This window comes from Sus scrofa, chromosome 4 (genome assembly GCF_000003025.6).
Source record: "Sus scrofa isolate TJ Tabasco breed Duroc chromosome 4, Sscrofa11.1, whole genome shotgun sequence".
NCBI classification, from domain to species: domain Eukaryota; kingdom Metazoa; phylum Chordata; class Mammalia; order Artiodactyla; family Suidae; genus Sus; species Sus scrofa.
The window spans coordinates 67,565,341-67,589,539 of record NC_010446.5 but is presented as its reverse complement, the minus strand read 5'-3'; the positions used below and the strand labels follow the sequence as shown (position 1 = coordinate 67,589,539).

Here is a 24,199-nt window from a genome sequence, read left to right as displayed (position 1 = left end):
TCAAAGTTTAAATAGAATAATATCCAATAGTATCTTCAGCTTCGTATGTAAATCTGTATATAATCTGGCACCTGCCTCTTGCACTCTTGAAATCATTTTACTCTGTATCTCAGATCATCTATATTTTATGCCATCTTTTAAAAAGGGCTGAGCTCATATAAAAGAACTTGCCAATAGTAAAATTACAAGAAACAGTTAAATAATTTTAAATATACTTTATTTATTAAAACTTACCAACTGTTTTTCATTCACAGGAGACAGAGGTGGGGGAGCAGTTTCTCCAGAAGCGGGGCGCCAGGTCAAGAGCCTTTAAAATACCAAATCACACCAATCACTCAAGAGTGTGAAACATGCCACATCCAACATAATTTGTAATAAAATGAATTGGGAAGAAAGTCCAAGTTGTCCTACAAATGATCTAAGACTCTGTTTTAGTTTCCTCATCAGTTAAAAACTCCACTCTAACTCAACTCCAAACTCATCCTTTAAAAAAAAGATAACTGAAAAATATAGTTTTTACAAATAAATTTTCCTTAGATTACAACATTTACAATAACAAAAATAAATTCTGAGGTTGTTGTTGTTTTCCCCCAATTCAGAACCACTGTTTGGTCTAATCTGGGTGAATAAAATGTTACAAAAATCACTGCGCTATGACCCAAATTTTAGATACTCAGACTAAAGACTCTAGTTTATAAAAATTTAATTCATGTATTTATTATGGCTTTGAGTTTTATTTTTAATAAATACAAATTTATAGAACATTGGTCTATTTTAAAAAGGATTTCCTTTATGAGAAATCACTGATTACTATCAAACCTTTTATGTCCATCATTCCATATACAAATATAAGGTTGTATTAAAATCTTCTTACGCATGTGGGATTGTGGTTTTGAAGATATCCAGTGTGCAGTTACAAGTTTTATCCCAGATTTCTAGGGTAAATTTTTCACCGTTCAGAATAACAACGTTCTCTAAGCAGTTTGTACCAGATCGTGCTAACTGTTCATTGTCTAGGAAAGAAAAGAACAATTCATTTGTGTATTACCAGGGTCCCATTGAACACTCTGGGTCACTATCTAGTAAGACCTACCTTGCTGCACACACCAGTAGAGCTGGGCAAAAATGTCATCCAGAAGCACATCGCTGAGCACTTCCAAATACTGGGTGAACACATCACAGATGGCATAGAGAGCATGATTGCAAGTCGTTGTCATCCACTCAGCTTTCTAGGGGAGAAACAGTCATTAAATCAAAATAAGACCAATTATCAACTGCCAGAATTTCAAAAGAAACAGGTCTGCATATTTAAAATGTAAGCCTGTCCACGTTCCTTTCAGAGCACTTAATTCCCTCCAGAGTATTACATTCATTTCAACTTCCTATATGGTATCTCTTCATTATCATATAAGCATCTATGTATGAAATAACCATTTTCTGCACTGATTATAAAAAACCAGCACTGCACTGTCTTGCTATTAATGCTATGACTTTTCAAACAATTGGCACCAATAACAACAGCTGCCCTGCTTCAGAATATGGCAGAACATGAAAGAAGAAGAGGAAGGAAATGGTAAGAATTTATTCGAATGGAGTTAATATAGGTTTAAAATAAGACTGGCTTAAGTAGTTTCTTTATTTTCCTCAAATGGCCTAATCTGGATTGATACTTTTTATACATGGTTTTGTGCCAGTGCATAAACATATGTCAACTAAGAGGCTTTAATTAAGAGTCTACTTATACATCTAAAGTAATATTTTGTGCCGATCAGAGAGGCCCCCCAAATTTGCATTTAATATACTATCTGGGACAAAACACGGGGCCTGAGGTTCCTTCCCCACATGTACTGAAATGCATACTGTAACTGGTCTGTAGTAAAAGAGACTGAAATAAATAAATAAAACACTATGTATTTTTTATTCAATTCAGATTAAGAAGGCACTATGAATACTAAGAAGAGCTACAATATTAATTTTAAATATTAAAATGAGGAAAAGATACTGGAAGTTCAACAAAAACACTGAAAAAAACCAATTCATTTACTCAGTTCTACCCCCAAATCACACTGTTTATAAAGACATACTATTATTTAAGTGCCTTAAAATTTTTTTCTAGTATTTTTTCTGTTCATTGTGCTTAATCTGAAATACTGAGCGAAAAAGAACCTTTTGGCTTTACTTTGTTAAATGAAAATCTCATATTCTCTTACCTCTGTCTGCTGTTCTGGCAATTTCATGTTATCAAAGATTCTGAAAACAATTCTAAATAAATCCTGCCACCAATGTTTTTCATAAGTATGGCCGTAAGTTTTCATGATTTCAAACATTACTGTTAAACCCCTAAAAGGATAAAACATAATTAGGAAAGCTATAATATGGAAAAAGTATACCATAGCAAAATTCCCCTCCTAAAATAGTTTTTATAGTTCACACAGTTATTGAACACAAAGTTTAAAACCGGTTTTAAACTAACATATTATACTGAGCTGTAAAAAATTTACATTGTAGAATAGGTTTCTTTAGGTGAGTTACTTAGGAAAAAACTCCAAAGGCCTTGGCCTTAAAATTTTTTCTTTTGCTTTTCTTTCACTCCTAACCTATCACTTCAGCATTTTAAAACTGTAAATGGAATTAGAGACAGAAAGATCATCATTTGGGTGAATATTAATTTTATGGCACTGTGGCCACAGAAGAAAATATATGATACCAGCCTAAGAATAAAAATTAGATTTTGGAAAACCGATTTCAAGAGCTGTAAGAATTTACCACTCTAACTACTCATTTCAAATCCTCAGACTAAAGGTTTTATAAAACGAATCCACTAAAACGCTCATGTGGGTATTGTGCCTGTTCCCTGCTCCACCTCAGGAGCTGAGCTTCACGTCACACAGGAGGCTCTCAGGGAGGTATTCGCTGAATGAATCAACTGCTTAGTATCCCATCCATTCTCTTCTGGGTAAGTCTTACAACTCAAACTTAAAATTGCCTTCTGATTCCTTACTATCTTTCTTGAAATAATGCCTTCATTTAACTATTAAAAAGCTTGATCTGGAGTTCCTATCATGGCTCAGTGTTAATGAATCTGCCTACTATCCATGAGGATGCAGGTTTGATACCTAGCTTTGCTCAGTGAGTTAAGGATGTGGTGTCATCGTGAGCTGTGGTGTAGGTTGTAGATGCTGCTTGAATCTGGTGTTGCTGTGGTTGTGGCATAGGCCAGCAGCTACAGCTCCAATTCAACCCCTAGCCTGAGAACCTCCATATGCCATGGGTGAGGCCCTAAAAGAGACTAACAAACAAAACAAAACAAAAGCTTGATCTTCTCTCTGCATGTTAATTTTTTCTGGCAAAATATAGGTATCCTTCCACTTAGAAAAGGTTTATATTACCAAAAGTCTGATGGTAAGCCAGAACAAAATTTCCTCTGAAACGTTCCTTAAGGACTGGTACATGTATACATGGTCTAGCTCATTTGCTGCTCTGCTGCCCCCAGGCCTAGTACATGTCTGGTACATAGTTAGCCCTAAGCAAGTATTTGTTAAATGGATGTGTAAAATAACATTACAGTAGTTCAGTCCTATGGCAAATTCAAGGCAGTTTATTTGATCTGTAAGATACCTAACATGTAAAGGGAAAAGTAAAACTATAGTAAAGGAATTTTCTACGGAAGAAACACACTGTCTCTTCCCTAGGAGAACCCTGTGGGAGTCCTATTATTTCTCCTAAAATGGAACAAGGCTCCCTCTTCCTTCCACTCTGAGTAACTGGATGCTAACTCCTATAGTTGGGGTGAGGGGGTATGAAAAATCTGTTTCTTATTGGGGAAATAACTTTAAAATAAGAAGAAGAAGAAGAAGAAGAAGAAAAGAAAACTCTTTCTTCCAGGTCCCCAAAGGAAACACAGATCCACAGAGGCTTCCAAGGATTTATACAGCTGAGGAAGTTTTGCTAAATACTTAAGTTGCTGGTGTAGGGAAAAAGAATATGTGGGACTCTGGGTTAATTACTTAACCCTAAATCTACAGAGTTTTGAGGGACTCAAATGAGAATGCACGTGAAAGTATCTTGTAACTAGTGTGTTACACAAGTCAGAGAGTTGCACTTTTAAGTGTAATCTAAAGAACTGCCCTTACAAATTCTGGAATGAGGCAGGAAATCAAAGCTATCTCTGAACAAAGTTTACTCATACTTTTCCTCACCTCTACCATGGTTTCTCTTCTTCATAACTAAACCCATCCATAATCTGAACACACAATCTGAGAAGCAAGGCAGCATGGTCCCTGTCAAGGACAGACTAAAAGGCTAAGAAAGCAGGTAGGTCCTGTGCCAAAGAGATCTCTACAAATCACAAGGGAAGGGAGGGGTGCTGAGTTTATATGACTTGTCAGTTATGACATGTTAACTGCTCTACTGAGGTGGCTGGACATTCAAAAGCCATATATCTAAATAATTCAGACTTATATCAACTGGGGGCTACTGAATTACATCAAGTTTCCCAACAGGTCCACTGACAAAAATTCCTCAATGCTTATTAACTGAAATAAAATGTCCTATGTTCTCATGACTACTATGACAAGTCCCTAGGATTGAGTCCAATTTTGGATTATTTTCTATTTCACGAAAATCTGTTATAATCTGTTATAACACTATAAAAACGAAAAATTTCTTAGGCTATGAAACAACCTTGCCTGGGGATAGGTCTGATTCTGGCATAAGGAGAGGAAGGAGAGATTCATTCTTTCATTACATTCTATCATTGATTTGCTACAAGTCTGTAACACAGGGTGAGCAAAACTATACTATGGGATTGATATGAACTCTAACAAATTCCTATCAAGTTCTGACAACCATGTGGAGTATGTGCTGAGCGCCTGCCTGGTTACTTAATGGACTGGATATTCACAGAGATCTTTTATTAAGAATACATTTTTGAAAGAGTTCAGTTCTTTGTGAACAGGTCTACTACATTATTCAAAACTATAGTACTGTCCAGTCTTCAAAGAGAAATGGTTCTTTACCTAAAATCCACCAAAGATATACATTTAGAAATTCTTTGATTATTCATCAGAAAAAAAAAATTAAATCTGCCACGAACTTCAATTTCTGGTTGGAAACAAATGTATGAAAAGACAGCATGTGTAAATTAATAACATAGAATCTAAAACTCAAAGTAGGCCATGATCAAATTTTAAGGAAAAGTAATTTATTTCTACTTTTTTAAATTTGGCTGTGCCCGATGCATGTGGCAATTTCCAAGCCAGTGACTGAACCCATGCTGCAGTAATGCTGAGCCACAACAGTGATAACGCTGGATCCTTAAGCTACTGAGCCAGAAAGGAATTCCTTATTTCCATTTTTATTGTTGTTCTACTTGACATATTTTAAAATCTGCCTATCTAATAATTACTATCTATCTATATCTATAGATATATTTTTTTTAAGGGCTGTACATGTCTGCATATGAAAGTTCTCAGACTAGGGGTTAAATTGGATCTGCAGCTGCTGTCCTATGCCATAGCAATGTGGGATCCGAGCCACGTCTGCAACCTACATCACAGTTCATGACAACGCCAGATCCTTAACCCACTGAGCAAGGCCAGGAATCAAACCTGTGTCCTCAAGGATTCTAGCTGGGTTCATTACCACTGAGCCACAACAAGAACTCCTAATTATTACTGTATTTAATAAAATTGAACTTCTGTTCACATAAGTTAATTTGATTAAAGTTGAAATAAGCCTTTCAAAATTTTAATTACAAATACTGATTGTTACCTGGTTCTTACATCTAATTTGCATCTGTTGATGATACAGGATAACTCAAAGAGAATTGGGAACCATCCTCGCACCCACACCCTGTCTTCAGGTGCTACATTCATGTCATCACTTGTGTATTCCTTGAAAGCCTTCAAGAAGAAAGATGGGTTTATTAAAGGCAAAAAATAATACCTATACATTAAACACATTATTTTGTCAAAAATTAAAAAAAAATACTTTACAAATAAAAAGTGAGCAACTTGATAAACTTATAAAAAGATGAAGATTACAACTGCCTATAGAGAGCACTGGACTAGAATCCAAAAGTTGGTTTCAGCTTCAACTGTCACCAGCTTTCTACATTATTCAGGTTTCCATTTTTATCATTTAAATGGGTATGACTGCAGCCATGCCACCACACTGGGCAGGTGTGAAGATCAGATGAGTAAACTTATATAAGAAGCACTAAATAATACTCCATAGATCCCTCTCAGTATGTAGTAAAAATCTATGAAGCATCACTTCTCCTTATGATAGTTACAAAGACAGACTGAGATATACAAGTCATAGCTGACAGCCAAGTTGCCAACTCAACATTTAACTTCAGTGCTTAAGCCTAAACTCATTCACAGACAGTCAACTTCAGTGCTGCAGAGCATGACAGGCTAGAAATAGTACAGGTAATGTCTAAAAACATAGGCCTGGGTTCAAATCCTAGGTCTCCTTTGCTATCCTGCAACCAGGGGTACATTTTTTAACTTCTTTGCACCTCAGATCCCTTATCTACTTGGGGCTATAACACAACCTAACCCATAAAGCTGTTACAGAAAATTTAAAAAGTTAATACATGTGCAACACTCAAAAAAATATCTGACAAACTGAGTCACCATGCTGCACAGTAGAAGAACAAAATTGTATTGGGGAAATAACTATTAAAAAAATAACAGTAACAAAAAAATGTAAAAAAAAAATACCTGACTTCAATAAATATAACCTTAACTCAGAATCAAGCTCAATTTTAAAAAACAAATGCTTCATATCTCAATTCCCAAATTGATCTCACAATGGAAATAAATGCTCAGTAAAACTGTTTACTAAACAGTGGTATACCTGAGGTCTATCAGACACATATTTTGCACAATGACGAATAAGTCGAATTGCTTCCATACTTGTGTCTGGGAAAGCTGCATTGCACGCAAATTCAGACAAACATTTCACTGCATCCTGGAAAGAATCAATGGTCGCTGGAAAGTGTTTTTCAAATACAAGGGCTATAAGGGAGAAAAATATTATCAAAATAATTACCATTTTTCAATTATTCTTAATTGTACCCCATATACAGCAACCTCTAGATATAATGGATACTTCTTAAAGATTAAGAGTTTTGATGTCCAACAGACATGGGTTCAAAAGTCTATCTTGGGAGTTCCCGTCGTGGCGCAGTGGTTAACGAATCCGACTAGGAACCATGAGGTTGCGGGTTCGGTCCCTGCCCTTGCTCAGTGGGTTAACGATCCGGCGTTGCCGTGAGCTGTGGTGTAGACTGCAGACGCGGCTCGGATCCTGCGTTGCTGTGGCTCTGGCGTAGGCCGGTGGCTGCAGCTCCGATTCAACCCCTAGCCTGGGAACCTCCATATGCCGCGTGAGCGGCCCAAGAAATAGCAACAACAACAACAAAAAAACAACAACAGAAAAAAGACAAAAAAAAAAAAAAAAAAAAAAAAAAAAAAAAAAAAAAAAAACAAAAGTCTATCTTGACCAGTTACTTGACTACCCTTAGTGGGGACAGGACAATGGGTCTGTGTTTTGTTTATACTATAAACCCAGCACCTAATAGAGTGACTGGTACACAGTAGAAATAAAATCAATGGTTGTTGAGTGAATATACAAAATTATGTTTCATCTCTCTGTATCTGAGTTTCTTAATTTATAAAATGCAGATAATGATACCCAGAGGGTAATGGTAAGCACAAAATAAAATGTAAGTAAAGTGCTTATTAGCACAACTTTTCATTCAAACAAGCACTCAATAAATGACAGTTATGACGATGTCATTATTCTTGATGGTGGTGATGAGGGTGGTCATCTTCATCGTCTAGACAGACAGGCTTAATTTATATCCTTGGTATTTCATTCTTCCTTAAAGTCAAAGGAGACAGCATGGTGCAGTGGTCACACACAAAAGCTGTGCCTTAACACTCTGACTTTGCATCTCAATTCCCACTCACAAATTTTGTGCCTTTAGACAAATTATTTAACCTCACTGGGCCTGAATTTCCTCATCTATTAAAAAAAGTACAGTAAAAATCTATCTATTGCAAAGATTAAGAAAATACATGCAAAGTGCTTACAGTGCTTACCATATTGTAAACCTTCAATAAAAGTTAACTACAGCATTATAATAATGATAATAATAGCACTATTTACTCTGCTTCTACAGGCAAAACTTGGTAAACTTAAAGCCCATAACAGGCCTATAATCTTACACTTGAATTATCTTCTGAACACATTAAAATTTGTTTTTTTAACTTGAACATTGCTAGGAGAATACTCACTGACAATATGCCCCGTGGTTTGGAATGCAAGTTCAACTATGCTTTCATCTTGATCGGAGGCGGCTAGATGAAATACAGAGAAAATGTTCTTCCATCCAGACCGAATGTTAGCAGCCTGAGAATTAACCATCTGTGCTATACACCGTACAACCATATCTCGAATTGTTGGAGACCTAAAATATTAATATAATTGCTTGGATAAAACTCATCAGTTTTTGTTTTCCTTTCTCCTTTTTTTTTTTTCCCCTTCTGTGGAAAATAATAAAGTGTTTTTCTGATATTAAGCAATTCAACAAATATAATACCTGTTCCGTTTCATTATATGTTCAAAAGGCCTTAAGAAATCCTTTTGGAATCTGAAATTAGCAAGCTCCCCTTTCTCTAAGAACTTCATTGACAACTGCCTCAAGGAGTCTACTGCAAAAATAGCTACGTCTTCATTAGGATTACAGCCAACCTGTAACAGCAACACAAACACAGGGTGCTAGTGTCAGCAGTAAAAATTGATAATTCTTTACTTTTGCTTTAGAAAAAATAAACAATTAATAGCATAGGCAGCTAAACTCAAAGATTCTCCATAGAGCACTAAGTCTGTTAATAATATTTTCAACAAAAATAACATATTTTAACTAAAATTTCAAAACCTAGAGTCATTATTTCTCAAAGAAAAAATAGGACTCAAAAGAGTTTTGCTGTATTTAATTACAAAAAAAATGTAGTGAAAAACTGCTTGGAAAGGAAAAAGGTCTCAGATTATGATAAGGAAAATTAATCAACAAAAATTATTACAAATTAAGTAAATCCTATGATTACTCGAATACCTTATTAAAATGATCTCCAATAACTTCCCAAATTCGAGACCACTGCAATCTTATTCTCCCCATGTTGTAATACGATATTTCTACTATTTTCTGTAGACTAAACATTCTTGGATGTGTAGTGGAAAGTAATTCATCCATAGACACAGCACAGAGCCAACGGACAAAATCCACTAGAATATAAACAGATTAAAGAGTTTTAAAGAGTTTTTTTAGGGTTAACTTTCAAGGCTCTGGGCACAAAGTCAGTTTATAAGTGGAGTAAGAGTAAATGGACATACTTACCAATAGCATTTCCATCTAGCCTTGTTGATCCTGTAAATATTCTAAAGGAAAAAACATAATTCAAAAATTTATAAGGTCTCACTTCTAATGCATCAATTCAAAAGTAAGTAGCCTAAGGTACTGACTACTTTTATCTGTTTTAAATGAACAACAACAACAACAAACCAGGTAATCAAATGAATATTTCTTATCATATAGTTTAGTAATAAGTACAGTTTGGATGTTCCTCCCTCCCTCCTTTGCACTAAATGACATACCACATTATGAACACATTACTGTAATTCTATTATTAAGGTAAGTGTCTTATGAGAGTCTGAGAATAAGAAAAATATTAATTTGTAAAACAATGGGCATACACAAAATAGAAGATTTTTCAATTTTCCTGAAGATTTACTAGCATTAAACATGTTCCTAAAATGAAGACTTCTATTTTATTTTTACATGTAATGTACATTTGATTAAAAAACTCATTATGGGCATTCCTGCTGCGGCTCAGCAGTAACAAACCTAACTAGTATCCATGAGGATGTGGGTTCAATCCCTGGCCCTGCTCAGGAGGTTAAGGATCTGTGTTGCTATGACCTGCAGTATAGATCATAGATGCAACTGAGATCTGGCATGGCTGTGGCTGTCGTGTAGGCCAGTAGCTATAACTCTGATTAGACTCAGCCTGGGAACTTCCATATGCCACAAGTAAAGCCCTAAAAAGAAAAGAGAGGGAAAAACAAAACAAAACAAAAAAACACCAAAAAAAGAAGAAAAAACCCCAAAAAGCCTCATTATGTTAAATTACAAGTGATTAACAGAACCCTGTAGATAGTCTCCAACATTTTAACCAGCAAGTGGCTAAAGTGACTTTTCTTAGAGCATTCAAATAGTTAGAGTTAAGCTTTGCCTTGCCTTCTTCACTGAGCACTTTTCTGTTTCTAAGTTTCATAAAAAATTTCAGGATAAGTGTATCAATCCTCTTATTTTAAAGTCTGTATTTTTATCCATGACTTGAGTTTGTAACCAATGGTTTGATCTGACTTCCAGGATGAACTGCTATTCAACTTAAAACATAATAATAGGATTTGCACACACAAAAAAGGAAGCCTCAAAGGGAGGAGCAGGTCAAATATTAAACTTAGGAATAAAAGTAATCATGGTAACAGTAACAGCTACCAACAATCACAGGGTGAGTACTAACGTAAGTGCTTTAAAAATATCCTCACTCATGTAATCACAAATACCCTGAAATGTATCTACTCTAATACTTTCAATTTTATCAACATAAAAACTGAGACACAAAGATATTGAATAACTTTCTGGAAGTCACAGGACTAGTAAATGCTAGAGCCAAGATTCAAACCAGGACCTATAGACTCTAGAGTCCACCCCATAACAACTTTGCTACTCTGCCTCACACCTACCTGAGGAAAACATAATTTAAATACACTTTAGTTTTTTCCTATCACAGCAATCTAAATGTTATGAGTATCATGATGTTTCAACCTCAATGCCTTTGAACGTCTATGTGTCCTGGCAATGACTAGCAAAAACAAGACAGGAAAAACGGCTTAAAAACTGACAATGCCGTAACTCAGGATCTGATCTCCTGCCAAAGGGCCACCTTGAGATTTCCTACATCGCTCTTGTCAGTAGAACAATTCAAAAATGTGACTGAAAAAACACAATCTGGGGGGGGGGAAGTTAGAGTAACAGGGCCCAATTTAATCAAGTGGTTAGACTGGATCCAGAAATTAAAAACATACAAGGCCTATAAACCTCTTACATGAACAAAAATGAGAATTGCTAGACTATGCATTATCAACGTCATTAGCTGTTTCTCCAACTAGAGGTATTCTCGTGGAAAGCAAGAGCTATTAAAAACCATACCACAAAGAAAAGTCAAAACTAAATAGTACAGTGGAAATGACAGGACAAGAAACAAACAAACAAACAAACAAAAAACCAAAAAAAGTATATATGTATTTTTTAACCTGAGAAGGAAGCAAATGACAAAGAGTATAGAGTAAAGAAGAGAAGTAGAGATGGGGATTATGCAACTCCAGGGGAAGAAAGCAACGAATCCTCCACAGGAGGTGAGATGGTGAACAACAAAGGCAACCAGGACAGAGAGTATCATCAGCCAACAGAGAGGTTCTGCCGGCCCAGGTGGCAGTGGAAGGTAGGGGAGCATGCCTCCTGGGAAAGGGCATCCAGATTCCTACTCACTTTGGAAGCCTCTGAGGGGTCACTCTACTTCTGATAATGCTCCACTAAAGATAAGCCATAAAGTAGAGTACAGCAGTCTGTGGAGGCATTTAGAGTTAAGCCTTAATAGCCTTAATATACTAGGACAGGAGAACAGAGCTATGTTTCACAAAAGCAGTCTATGCCATGGATCCTGCATGTCCTATATGAAAAGCAGAGGACAGAAGCATGAGAATCTGCATGCTAAAAGACATGCCCTGAAAAGTATGAGCAGGAAAAAAAAAATTTGATAGATTACTAATTCATCCATATTATGAGAGCACTGCAATAATGCAAAAAAAAAAAAAAAGGATAAAATGTGCAAATTCTAGATCAAATAAACTTTAAGCTGTATGCAACACACTGGCAGACTAAATTACCGTATATGTAAAAAGTTTTCATACTGAAAATATCAGAGGTTAACGTTTATTGCTTAGACCCAGCTGAAAGATATTTATAAGCAAACACAGTGGGGGTGGTAGAGCTGTACATATTTTCCTCACAGGTGACAGAGATGTTCCAAAATGTGAGATGGGTCAGTATAAAACTAGATCTGGCATGCTTAAAAAACAATAAAAGTTAAAACTATGGTGCTAAATAACTGTTTTTTTAACTTTCAGAGGTAAATCATTGGTGGATAAAATCTACTCCTGCATACTTTAGTAATACTCACAAAATTGGTCCAGTTTCACAATGACTACTGTTACCCTAGCAAATCCTAGAGGTTCTGGTACTCCAGATTAAAGTGCCCTATATCCTCCTAAATTCTCATAATACAGAATTCCAAATACAAAAGTGGAGACAATTAGAAAATTTTACCATCTTAAGGCTTTTGATGTAACCACATGTTTTTCTATTAAGAAACAGAAGCTATAAATAATTAAGCAAAGAAGAATTATTTTCATTTTTCATGTTTAGTTCTTATACTTGCCCTAAGAGATTCTTCAGAACAATAGGCCTAAGGACAGAAAAATGACATATTTTTGTCAGGATGATCCCAGACAATATTCTCACCACTGTAACGAATACCGGGGTTACCTCAGTGACTTAGCTTATGGACTAGATTCAGAATATTACACATGAGAATCAACTCAGATACTCAGAAAGGAATTCAGGAGAAAATGAGAAAGTGATATGCACCACACAAGAATAATATAATCTTACAACAAACCAAAGATGTAACTTTTTTTTTTTTTTTTTTTTGGTCTTTTTGCCTTTTCTAAGGCCACTTCCTGTAGCATATGGAGGTTCCCAGGATGGGGGTCTAATTGGAGCTACGCCGGCCTACGCCAGAGCCACAGCAACTCCAGATCCAAGCCGCGTCTGTGACCTACACCACAGCTCACGGCAACGCTGGATCCTTAACCCACTGAGCAAGGCCAGGAATCAAACCTGCAACCTCATGGTTCCTAATCGGATTCGTTAACCACTGCGCCACGACGGGAATTCCAAGATGTAACTTTTAATGACTTCACTATAAGGTAATTTCTCTCTCTTTTTAGGGCCACACCTGTGGCATATGGAAGTTCCCAGGCTAGGGGCTGAATTGGAACTGCAGTTGCCAGCCTACACCACAGCCATGCCAGATCCAAGCTGTGTCTGTGACCTACACTGCAGCTCATGGCAACAATGGATCCTTAACCCACTGAGCGGGGCTAGGAATGGAACCCACATCCTCATGGATACCAGTTGGGTTCGTTACCACTGAATCACAACAGGAACTTCTAAGGTAAAATTTAAATGCTGAGGTCTTGCGTAAAATTGGACACTGTCTTTATTTTAGGTGGTGGACCAAACAAAATACTGCTATGATTTATATCAAAGAGCATTCTGCCTATGTTTTCCTCTAGGAGTTTTATACTGTCTGGCCTTACATTTAAGTCTTTAATCCATTTTGAGTTTATTTTGTGTATGGTGTTAGACAACGTTCTAATTTCATTCTCTTACATGTAGCAGTCCAGTTTTTCCCAGCATTGTTTATTGAAGAGACTATCTTTCCTGCACTGTATGTTCTTGCCTCCTTTGTCATAGATTAATTGCCCACAAGTGTCTCGATTTATTTCTATCCTTTCTATTCTGTTCTATGATCTACATTTCTGTTTTTGTGCCAGGACCATAACATCTTGATGACTGTAGGCAGCTTCGCAGCAGAATCTGAAATCAGGGAGCCTGATTCCTCCAGTTTTGTTTTTTCTTTCCAATACTGCTTTGGCTATTTGAGGTCTCTTGTGTTTCCATACAAATTTTAAAATATTTTGTTCCAGTTCTATAAAGAATGTCATTGGTAATTTGATAGAGATTGCACTGAATCTATAGCATTGTCGTTTTGACTATATTGATTCTTCCAATCCAAGAGCGTGGTATATTTTCCCATCTATTTGTGTCTTCTTTGATTTCTTTCATCAGTGTCTTATAGTTTTCACAGTACAGGTCTTTTGTCTCTTTAGGTAGGTTTACTCCTAGGTATTTTACTCTTTTTGATGCAATGGTAAATGGGACTGTTTCCCTAATTTCTCTTTCTGATCTTTCATTGTTAGTATATAGAAATGCAATTGATTTCTGTGTATTAATTTTGTACCCTGTGACTTTACAAAATTCATTGATGAGCTCTTAAGAGTTTTCTGGTTGTGCCTTTACGATTTTCTAGGTATCGAATTACGTCATCTGCAAACAGTGATAGTTTTACTTCTTCTTTTCCAATTTGGATTCCTTTTATTTCTTTTTCTTCTCTGATTGCCATGGTTGGGACTTCCAAGACTAGGTTGAATTACACCCGTGGAAGAGGACATTCTTGTCTTGTTCCTGATCTTAGTGGAAATGCTTCAAGTTTTTCACCATTGCAAATGATGTTAGCTCTAAGTTTGTCATAAATGATTTCTAAAATATTGAGGTAGTTCCCCTCTATGCCCATTCTCTGGAGAGTTTTCATCAGGAATGGATGTTGAATTTTGTTAAAAGCTTTTGCTGCAACTATTGAGATGATCATATAGTTTTTATTTTCCAGTTTGTTGATGTAGTGCATCTCATTGATAGATTTGCAGATACTGAAGAATCCTTGCATTCCTGGGATAAAACTCACTTGACCATGGTGTATGATCACTTTAATGCATATCTGTTTGTGGTTTGCTAATATTTTGTTGAGGATTTTTACATCTACGTTCATCAGTGATGTTGGCCTGTAATTTTCTTTTTTTGTGGTATATTTGTCTGGTTTTGGTATCAGGGTAATGGTGGCTTCAAAGAATGACACTGAATTTATGTTGTAGAAGTATCTGGCGATAATGAGTTTGAGACAAAAAAGTACTAAGAGAATTTGTGCTAAGACTCCTCTGAAATAGCATAAATTCTTTACATGGAGAGGCTTATCATTTGTTCAAATGAGTGACATGTTTCCCTGTAACAAAGAGTGGAAAGCTGGGTAAATCAGAACCGGCTCTGGTCACACAAAGTGTATTATGGAAAGAGAATAGTACGTACAGCATGGACTCTTGCCTGGATAGATTGTTAATGACAGTGTAGATGATTTTCTGGATGGCCAGAAACATTTGGAAGCTGTCCCCTAACAACAGAAGGGCAAACATTATACTGCTCTGGAGCCTTAGCAGCGGGAGGAAGGCAGAGAGGTTAGGAGTAAATAAAACTCAGGGACAGGCGTGCCTGAGGACAGCTGGGCACTACTCTTCCATGAATGAAAAGGTCACTGCCACAGTCAAGACCAGATGAGCCTGGGCGTGGGAATGAGCAAGTTATCTAATTCCTTATTTGTAAATTGAGGACAATAATAATACTCATCTCGGAGTTCCTGTCGTGGCTCAGTGGTTAACAAATCCAACTAGGAACCATGAGGTTGTGGGTTCGATCCCTGGCCTTGCTCAGTGGGTTAAGGATCTGGTGTTGCCATGAGCTGTGGTGTAGGTCGCAGATGTGGCTCAGATCCTGTGTTGCTGTGGCTCTGGCGTAAGCCAGCAGCTACAGCTCCAATTAGACCCCTAGCCTGGGAACCTCCATAAGCTGAGGGAGTGGCCCTAGAAAAGGCAAAAAGACAAAAAATAGTAATACTCATCTCACAAGGCTACTGAATGGATTAAATGAACTAACACATAGCAAACACTTTGAAAAGTGCCAAGTAGCACACACTAAGCCTTCAAGTTGCTTAGTAGGTATAAGATGATACACAATCTTTTTTCAGTCTTCTCAAGAAAAAGGCAAATGATCTCCTTCTCCCCAGCCCGCCAAAATAGACAGAAAGAAAGTGGACATTAAGAATTCTTTTTAAGGAAAAAAGTTCCAGGGAGTATTGCCAGGATCAGAAGCCACTGCACACTCTATTCCTACTTGTTCTGTCTATACCTAGAGCAAAAAGTTTTGTTTAAAACAAAGTAAAATAGGAGTTCCCGTTGTGGCGCAGTGGTTAACGAATCCGACTAGGAACCATGAGGTTGTGGGTTCGGTCCCTGCCCTTGCTCAGTGGGTTAACGATCCGGCGTTGCCGTGAGCTGTGGTGTAGGCTGCAGACGCGGCTCGGATCCCGCGTTGCTGTGGCTCTGGCGTAGGCCGGTGGCTACAGCTCCGATTCAACCCCTAGCCTGGGAACCTCCATATGCCGCGGGAGTGGCCCAAGAAATAGCAACAACAACAACAACAACAACAACAACAACAACAACAAAAAAAAAGCAAAGTAAAATAATGGATCGGCATGAATCTCTAAGTATCAAAAAAAGATCACAGTGCATATTGTATTTTTGAAAGTTTCCATCATAAGTGTTAAAAAATTTAAACACCAGTGTTGTAAAATGTTAAATTTTTTTTTGTTTACTTTTTATTGTTATTTCCCCCAACACACTTTTTTTTCCCCCACTGTATAGCATGGGGACGAAGTTTGCATCCATTAATCCCAAGCTCCCAATCCCTCCCACTCCCTTTCTCTCCCCCACCCCAGGGCAACCACAAGTCTATTCTCCAAGTCCATGATTTTCTTTTCTGTGGAAAGGTTCATTTGTGCCATATATTAGATACCAGATATGAGTGCTATCAAATGGTATTTGTCTTTCTCTTTCTGACTTATTTCACTCAGTATGAGTCTCTGGTTCCATCCATGTTGCTGCAAATGGCATGATTTCATTTTTTATGGCTGAGTAGTATTCCATTGTGTATATATACCACATCTTCCTAATCCAATCGTCTGTTGATGGACATTTGGGTTCTTTCGATGTCTTGGCTATTGTGAATAGAGCTGCAATGAACATGCAGGTGGCATGTGTTTATTTTAAGGAAAGTTTTGTCTGGATATATGCCCAAGAGTGGGACTGCTGGATCACATGATAATTCTATGTAGAGATTTCTAAGGTACCTCCATACTGTTCTCCATAGTGGTTGTACCAACTTATGTTCCCACCAACAGTACAGGAGAGTTCCCTTTTCTCCACACCCCCTCTAGCACTTGTTATTTGTGGACTTATTAATGATGGCCATTCTGACTGGTGTGAGGTGGTATCTCGTGGTAGATTCGATTTGTATTTTTCTAATAAACAGTGATGTTAAGCATTTTTTCATGTGCTTGTTGGGCATCTCTATACCTTCCTTGGAGAAATGTCTATTCAGGTCTTTTGCCCATTTTTCAATTAGGTAGTTGGCTTTTTTGCTGTTGAGTTGTGTAAGTTGCTTGTATATTCTAGAGATTAAGCTCTTGTCAGTTGCATTGTCTGAAACTATTTTCTCCCATTCTGTAAGTTGTCTTATTTTCTTTTTGGTTTCCTTTGCTGTGCAAAAGCTTTTCAGTTTGATTAGGTCCCACTGGTTTATTTTTGCTTTTATTTCTGTTGCTTTGGGAGACTGACCTGAGAAAATATTCATGAGGTTGATGTCAGAGAGTGTTTTGCCTATGTTCTCTTCTAGGAGTTTGATGGTGTCTTGTTTCATATTTAAGTCTTTAAACCATTTTGAGTTTATTTTTGTGCATGGTGTAAGGGTGTGTTCTAGTTTCACTGATTTGCATGCAGCACTCCAGGTTTCCCAGCAATTCTTGCTGAATAGACTGACTTTTTCCCAGGAAAATGTTAAATTTCAATTTTTTGGGCATCTATCTGGAAAAGGCTGATCTTCAAAACACAAGAAATTGCTTCAGACACTGGAAATTTAAAAAATCTGGAATAAACTAAATATTCCACAGTAAAATAAACCATAGTATAGATTTTCTTTAAAAAAAAAAAAAACAATAAAAATGAGGAGTATCTGGTACTGTATATAATACACAAATTCCAAAATCCTTTTCAAAGACACTTATACTGAGAACTGTCAGCAAATCCCTTTATTTTACCCATAATGTAATACTGTATTATACACTCAGAAAGACAAATTATACTGTGTTTTCAGAGATAATGAGGAGAGTAAACTGTCTACAAAGGAAATCTAAAAAAATGAAGGAACAAAAATTGTGTTCTTTCTCATCAAGGTTACCATTTCCCTAATGCTCACTAATTGTCACTTAAATGTTCATACTGTTTCTCTCCAAAATTATAGGTACTTCATCATTTAAACACAACGTATCACAACACAGTCTTACATTACTTAAAGAAAGATATATTTTGGATATATATATATTTTTTTACTCCTGAGCAAAAAACATCTAAATGCTACAGAATTAAAACAGCATTCATCTGAAAAGGTAATAAAACAAATACCTTACCTATCTACAGCAACAACAACACTTTGAGAACTGGTTTCTCCAATGGATTCCTGAATACTTGCTATCTGCTTCCAGTCCACATTTCCTCCAACTACCATACATAAAAGAGAGTCATTTCAGTTTGAAAATAAGAAAGAACACTTAAGAGTTCTAAAACACATTTCTGAAATCAGTTATTTTCCCAAAGAAAGAAAACAAGCTTTGGGTGAAAAATTCTTTTGACATCAGTGACCTTTTATCAAGGTCAAAGGTGCTTACTGAGCTGAACCAAGTGGTACACAGACATGGTTAAAAGACACAAACTATGTTATCAGCAAAGATCACATGAATGATGGGCACTGACAATTTTGATCACAAAATTAATGACCTTAGGCATAACTTCTCTCAATGTGTGAGAAACACACCACACCACCACCACCACTAACCCCAGTCCAGTGGTACCTACTTAGGAGGACTCCCAATTCCATAAAATCAGCTGTCCCCAGTCATTCAGTCTCCAGGCCCTTGATTACAAATATTTACTGGAAATTCTACTGCTATGGTGTAAAATCCTCTTATTTAAAAAAAAAAAAACCATTCATCTTTTCCCCCCTACATCAGTTTAATGTGTTTGACAGCAGAACAACAACTTCCCTGGTTTTTAAACTCTTAATCTTACAATCATCTTTGATATCTTTCCCTTTCTCCACTATCACTAAATCTTTTGACCTGTGTTCATGATACATTCATTTTCATCCCTACTCAGTTTAGACCCTTGTAATTCCAGGCCTGGATTTACTAAAACAGTTTCCAGATTACTTTCCCTGTTGCTGCTTTTTTCCCCTCTCCAATCTCTCCATTCTTCTCCTTTTGAATTAATTTCCCTAAATCATCACCTTCCTTTTGCTTACTACTACTTTCAGGATAAAATTTAAAACTTTTCAGCTTAGCATTTAAGGCAGTTCAACATTCCTGCCAATATGTGTCTCTATTCAGGCCATCCCTCAACTACCTAAACTTTATCTACCAAGACCCAACTTGAGTTTTCAATGAAGGGCTCCTCTCCATTGTCTCATCTTCCTCTGAACGAAGTATTTGCTTAAATAAGTATTACTCATAAAAAGTTCTTGGAGTTCCCTTGTGGCATAGCAAATTAAGGATGTGGCATCACTGCAGTGGCTCAGGTCGCTGCTGAGGTGCAGGTCTGATCTCTGGCTCAGGAACTTCCACATGCCACAGATGTGGCTAAGTAAAAAAAAAAAAATTTTCCATTTGATTTATTATTATAAATTACTTTAGGTGTATTATTGTTGCCTTCTCAGCCAGATAAAAAGTTCTCAAGGTTAGGAAGCAAATCGTACACTCTACTTCTCTACCTCATTCATCATTAAATCCAAGGCAGATGTTTAATAAATACTTGTTGACTCAACTGACTAAATGCTCAATAAATGCCTTTTTGACTGCAAACATAATAGATGATGTTATTTATTTATTTAGGGCCACACCTGTGGCATAATGGAAGTTCATGGGCTAGGGACTGAATCAGAGCTACAGCTGCACTGGATCCTTAACCCACTGAACGAGGCCAGGGATCAAACCTGTATCCTCACGGATACTATATTGGGTTCTTAACCTGCTGAGCCAAAACAGAAACCCTTTTTTTGGTGTATATATCTTTTTAGGGCCACTCCCACAGCATATGGAGGTTCCCAGGCTAGGGGTCAAATCACAGCTCCCAGGTGCCGGCCTAGGCCACAGAAAGGCAAGATCTGAGCTGCATCTGCAACCTACACTACAGCTCACAGCAATGCCAGATCCTTAACCCACTGAGCAAGGCCAGGGATTGAACGTGTATCCTCATGGATACTAGTCAGATTCATTTCCGCTGAGCCATGATGGGAACTCCCAAAACAGGAACTCCTAGATGATGTTACGTAAACCAGCAGAAGGCAAATTCTTTTTTTTTTTTTTTTTTTTTTTTTTTTTTGTCTTTTGGCCTTTTCTAGGGCCGCTCCCACGGCATATGGAGATTCCCAGGCTAGGGTCTAATTGGAGCTGTAGCCACCAGCCTACACCAGAGCCACAGCAACACAGGATCCGAGCTGCATCTGTGACCTATACCACAGCTCACGGCAAAGCCGGATCCTTAACCCACTGAGCAAGGCCAGGCATCAACCCTGCAACCTCATGGTTCCTAGTCGGATTCGTTAACCACTGCACCACGACGGGAACTCCAGAATGCAAATTCTATTCCAGAAACTGAACAAAGTGATAAAATATGATCCCTGTCCTCACAGTTAATAATTTACCAGGACAGACAGACTAACAACATACAATACAATAATTACCTCATGGCTGAAATGAACTAACTATATAATTACATAATTACTAATACAAGTGTTGCTAAACAGAACTAATTTCGATAAGGAAAGGCAGAATGGCTATGTTAGCTTATGGAAAGGCCTCACATATGAGGAAATATTAATTTGAGTTGGGCCTAGAAGGATAATCATGTGGGAAAGGAAGAAGAAAAAGCAATTCAGGTAGAAGAAACAGCATTTATAAAATAATGGAAGTGTGCATGTGAATATCATGTTCTAACACACTTAAACTCCTCTATACCTTTTTACCATTTATTTGTTTGCTTTTGGTCAAGTTCATGGCATGCGGAAGTTCTATAGGCCCAGGATCGAACCTGCAGCTCAGTAGCAACGCAAATAGCTGTGCCACCAGAGAACTCCCAATACCTTTTATATTTAAACATAGTAATTTGTAATCACTAATAATAAACATATTTAAAGAAATCAAACAATGGTTAAAATGTCTAACAATCCAAATAATCTATTTGATAAATACTGAAATCTTTCAAACATCTATATGACAGTATAAGTTAACAGGCTAATAGTTTTGGTTTTACCAAAGAAATTACTCAAAAGCACAAATATTTAGGTTGACTAAAAATAAATATGTAGGTGGTATGATACATTTACTTAAGATTGATATGACCAAGTAATTTTCAATTTTAATATATACCATAAAAGAATAGTATGCATATAATTCAAATATAATGATCATATGCTATGTATTCTTAGTAACTATAAGAGTTTCATGTTTCCAAAAAGGGAAGGTATAGACATGCATCAAGGCAGTAACGAAATCAGATAAACATAAACTCAGCCCTATTAACTTGGTTACATGAATATATGGAGTATAGTTGTCATTGATAAAAGAAGATATAAACTTATTTTTTAAAAAACATGATATACAGACCAAACCAGCTCAACCATCTGTCCCACATCCACTTCTAGCTTCAGTTCTGACTACAGTGTCCTTAAGAAAGCATTTGTCTGAGTAGGTGACAGGGCACAGATGGACAGAGCAGACATCTGCCACACTGAGCTGGCTGGGAACTAACCAATGAGACAACCTGAAGGGAGGGTTCTGCCCAACAGGGGCCAAGTTAACAGACCGGCTCCCTCTAGGATAGAGACCAAAAAAATGAGAGAGCTAATCACTTAGGAATGAATGGAGAATAGAGCAGGCTGCAAACAGAAGTGGATGACATAAGAGAAGGACTGGATAAAGTAAGAGAGAGAGATGGAAGAATGCCTGGAAGCCTGGAATTTTTATTTCATTTCCAGATTCCAAATGTGCATATTTTAATATAAATTCCCTTTTCTTGAAGTAAGAAAGCAGGTCATCTCATACTCTTGCTGCCTAAGGAACACAACAGCACAGTGATCAAATTAATTTTAATTCATTTTTAAGTACACCAGTAAACATTATCAGCAAGAATTATTTCCCCAGTTTGACTAACACATAAGATAAAATAGTCCACTGGGTACTTTATTTTTAGTGTAATCTACTTTTGTGACTTGCCGAAAAGAAGCCTTTCAAAACCTGTTTAATCAATCAATGCACACTCATTTCACTTGCCTATAAGGACTTTTCATCTGTATCTCAGGCTACCTTCTGAAACAATTAGATTTCTAATGTCTGAGTCAGACATGCAGGTTACAGAAGTCACTAACCATGCAGGTGTTCAGGTAGTTCTAAACCCTGTAGCTGGCTCATTCAGTTATGTCCATACCTGCACCTCTCAGAACCACAGACCCTCTGATACAAGGGACGTACAGACTGCACTGTTGGCTGCCACAGCTGGATCACCACTGGGAACTAACTGTTCCCAGTTCACCTTGAAGTCCCAACATGGTCATCGTCTTTACTTCTTTCCCTATGATCATTTCTCAAGCTTGAAGTTCTCCTGAATTTCCTAAGAATCTTTATTATAAGCAACAACGGAGAAATTATTAAATGATAAAAGATAGAAAACATCCAGAAATATGTGACAGTACAAAGCCTTAAAAGGTAAATGGTAAATATCCTTAGATCTCAGGTATATTCTTTCTTGCTCTCTTTAAGTCATGTCTCTAGATTTCTTGGTTGGAAGTGAGGTAGGGAAGATGGATAGAGAATAATCCAGAAACCATTTATATACTAGCCACTGTACTAAGTCCACTTATGTATTTTTTAATTTAACCCTAACAACTCTAATAGTAGATTACCATTAGTGTGCAAAAGAGGAACCTGACGCTCAGATAATTAAAGCAACTGGCACACAAGTTACTATAAGGAAGAAATACAGAAGAATTCAAATCCAGAAGTATGGTATTCAAAGTCACAGACAGCCTAAACCTTTTGCTTCCTTGGTGGAACTCTGCCCATGTGTGACTAAAAATGTATTTTCTTTAGTTCTTCTGTATCCATATTGCTAATCCTTCCTTTGTCCTGCTGGTTTACATCTGGAAGCTCCTGGCCATACTGAGTTCCTGAGGAACCAGGAACTGGCATAAGAGTCTGGTTATGTCTGTATAGTGCTTTCAAAACATCTGAATGTGAATGCTTTCCCCAGCTGCCTAAATTATTTATCATCTTACATAAGCCTTCACTCATTTAACTTATCTGTTTAGTCTTAAAAGCAGGTAATTTTCATGATATATATTTCTTTTCAGATTATTCTGCATTAAGGTTATTACAAATATTGAATACAGTTCCCTGTGTTTAACAGTAAATCCTTATTGCTCATCTATTTTATGGATAGCAGTCTGTATCTGTTAATCTCATACTCCTAATTTATCCCTTCCCGCTCCCTTTTCCTTTCGGTAACCATAAATTTGTTTTCTATGTCTATGAGTCTGTTTCTGTTTTGTATATAGATTCACTTGTTTTTATATTTTAGATTCCACATATTAAGTGACACCATATTATGTTTGACTCACTTCCGTAAGTATAATATTCTCTAGGTCCATACACGTTGTGGCAAATGGCAGTATTTCATTCTTTTTCATGTAAAAGCGTGTGTAATTTTAAACTGTACCCACCTTCACCCCTAACTATGAGAGTAAGATTAAGGGTCATTTAATGTTGCTAACTCAACCAGGCAAAAAAGATGTATAACGTCATCTCACTTTCTCCTCAATAAGGTTATTAGCCAAAGGGTATTTTATCACATCCCTACATTTCATTGCTACAATAAAGTTACTTATAACAAGCAAGTTAAAAACAAATTTTGATACTTCATGAAAATGATTCAAAAAATTCTCACCTAGCCCTAGACCTGCAAATTCATCAGGAGCCTGATCTTTTGTTCCAGTAAGAGATCCTTCTCTGCCTCTCACTGTTCCAGAAATGTACCGAGGTTTCACTCCAGTTCCTATAAGTTGTGCAAGCTCCAACTGACTGATGCACTTCAGAATCTTAATTACAAAAAGGAAAAAATAAAAATTAAACATTGGCAAAAATATTTAAATGTATGCAGCTACAATTTATAAACAGAGACTAAATTCCAATCATTATAAAAAGCTAAATATACTTATCTTAAAGGTACT

General features: G+C 36.8%; 1 protein-coding gene across 2 annotated transcripts in view; it reads right to left on the bottom strand.

Moving 5' to 3' along the window:
* The window catches only part of ARFGEF1 (ADP ribosylation factor guanine nucleotide exchange factor 1), a 148,095-nt gene that overhangs the window by 24,072 nt on the left and 99,824 nt on the right, over positions 1 to 24,199 (bottom strand). For both annotated transcript variants that reach the window (XR_002343274.1, XM_001928010.7), the window contains exons 22-33: positions 23,917 to 24,067; positions 18,333 to 18,423; positions 9,413 to 9,453; positions 9,131 to 9,300; positions 8,615 to 8,766; positions 8,310 to 8,482; positions 6,865 to 7,025; positions 5,773 to 5,903; positions 2,211 to 2,340; positions 1,094 to 1,229; positions 875 to 1,013; positions 235 to 307 (exon numbers count right to left, since the gene is read on the bottom strand). Coding sequence is in view for 1 of the 2 variants with exons in the window: in XM_001928010.7 (XP_001928045.1) it covers positions 235 to 307; positions 875 to 1,013; positions 1,094 to 1,229; positions 2,211 to 2,340; positions 5,773 to 5,903; positions 6,865 to 7,025; positions 8,310 to 8,482; positions 8,615 to 8,766; positions 9,131 to 9,300; positions 9,413 to 9,453; positions 18,333 to 18,423; positions 23,917 to 24,067 (1,548 nt within the window). In the remaining variant the exon portion in view is untranslated. The remainder of the gene's footprint in view (positions 1 to 234; positions 308 to 874; positions 1,014 to 1,093; positions 1,230 to 2,210; positions 2,341 to 5,772; positions 5,904 to 6,864; positions 7,026 to 8,309; positions 8,483 to 8,614; positions 8,767 to 9,130; positions 9,301 to 9,412; positions 9,454 to 18,332; positions 18,424 to 23,916; positions 24,068 to 24,199) is intronic.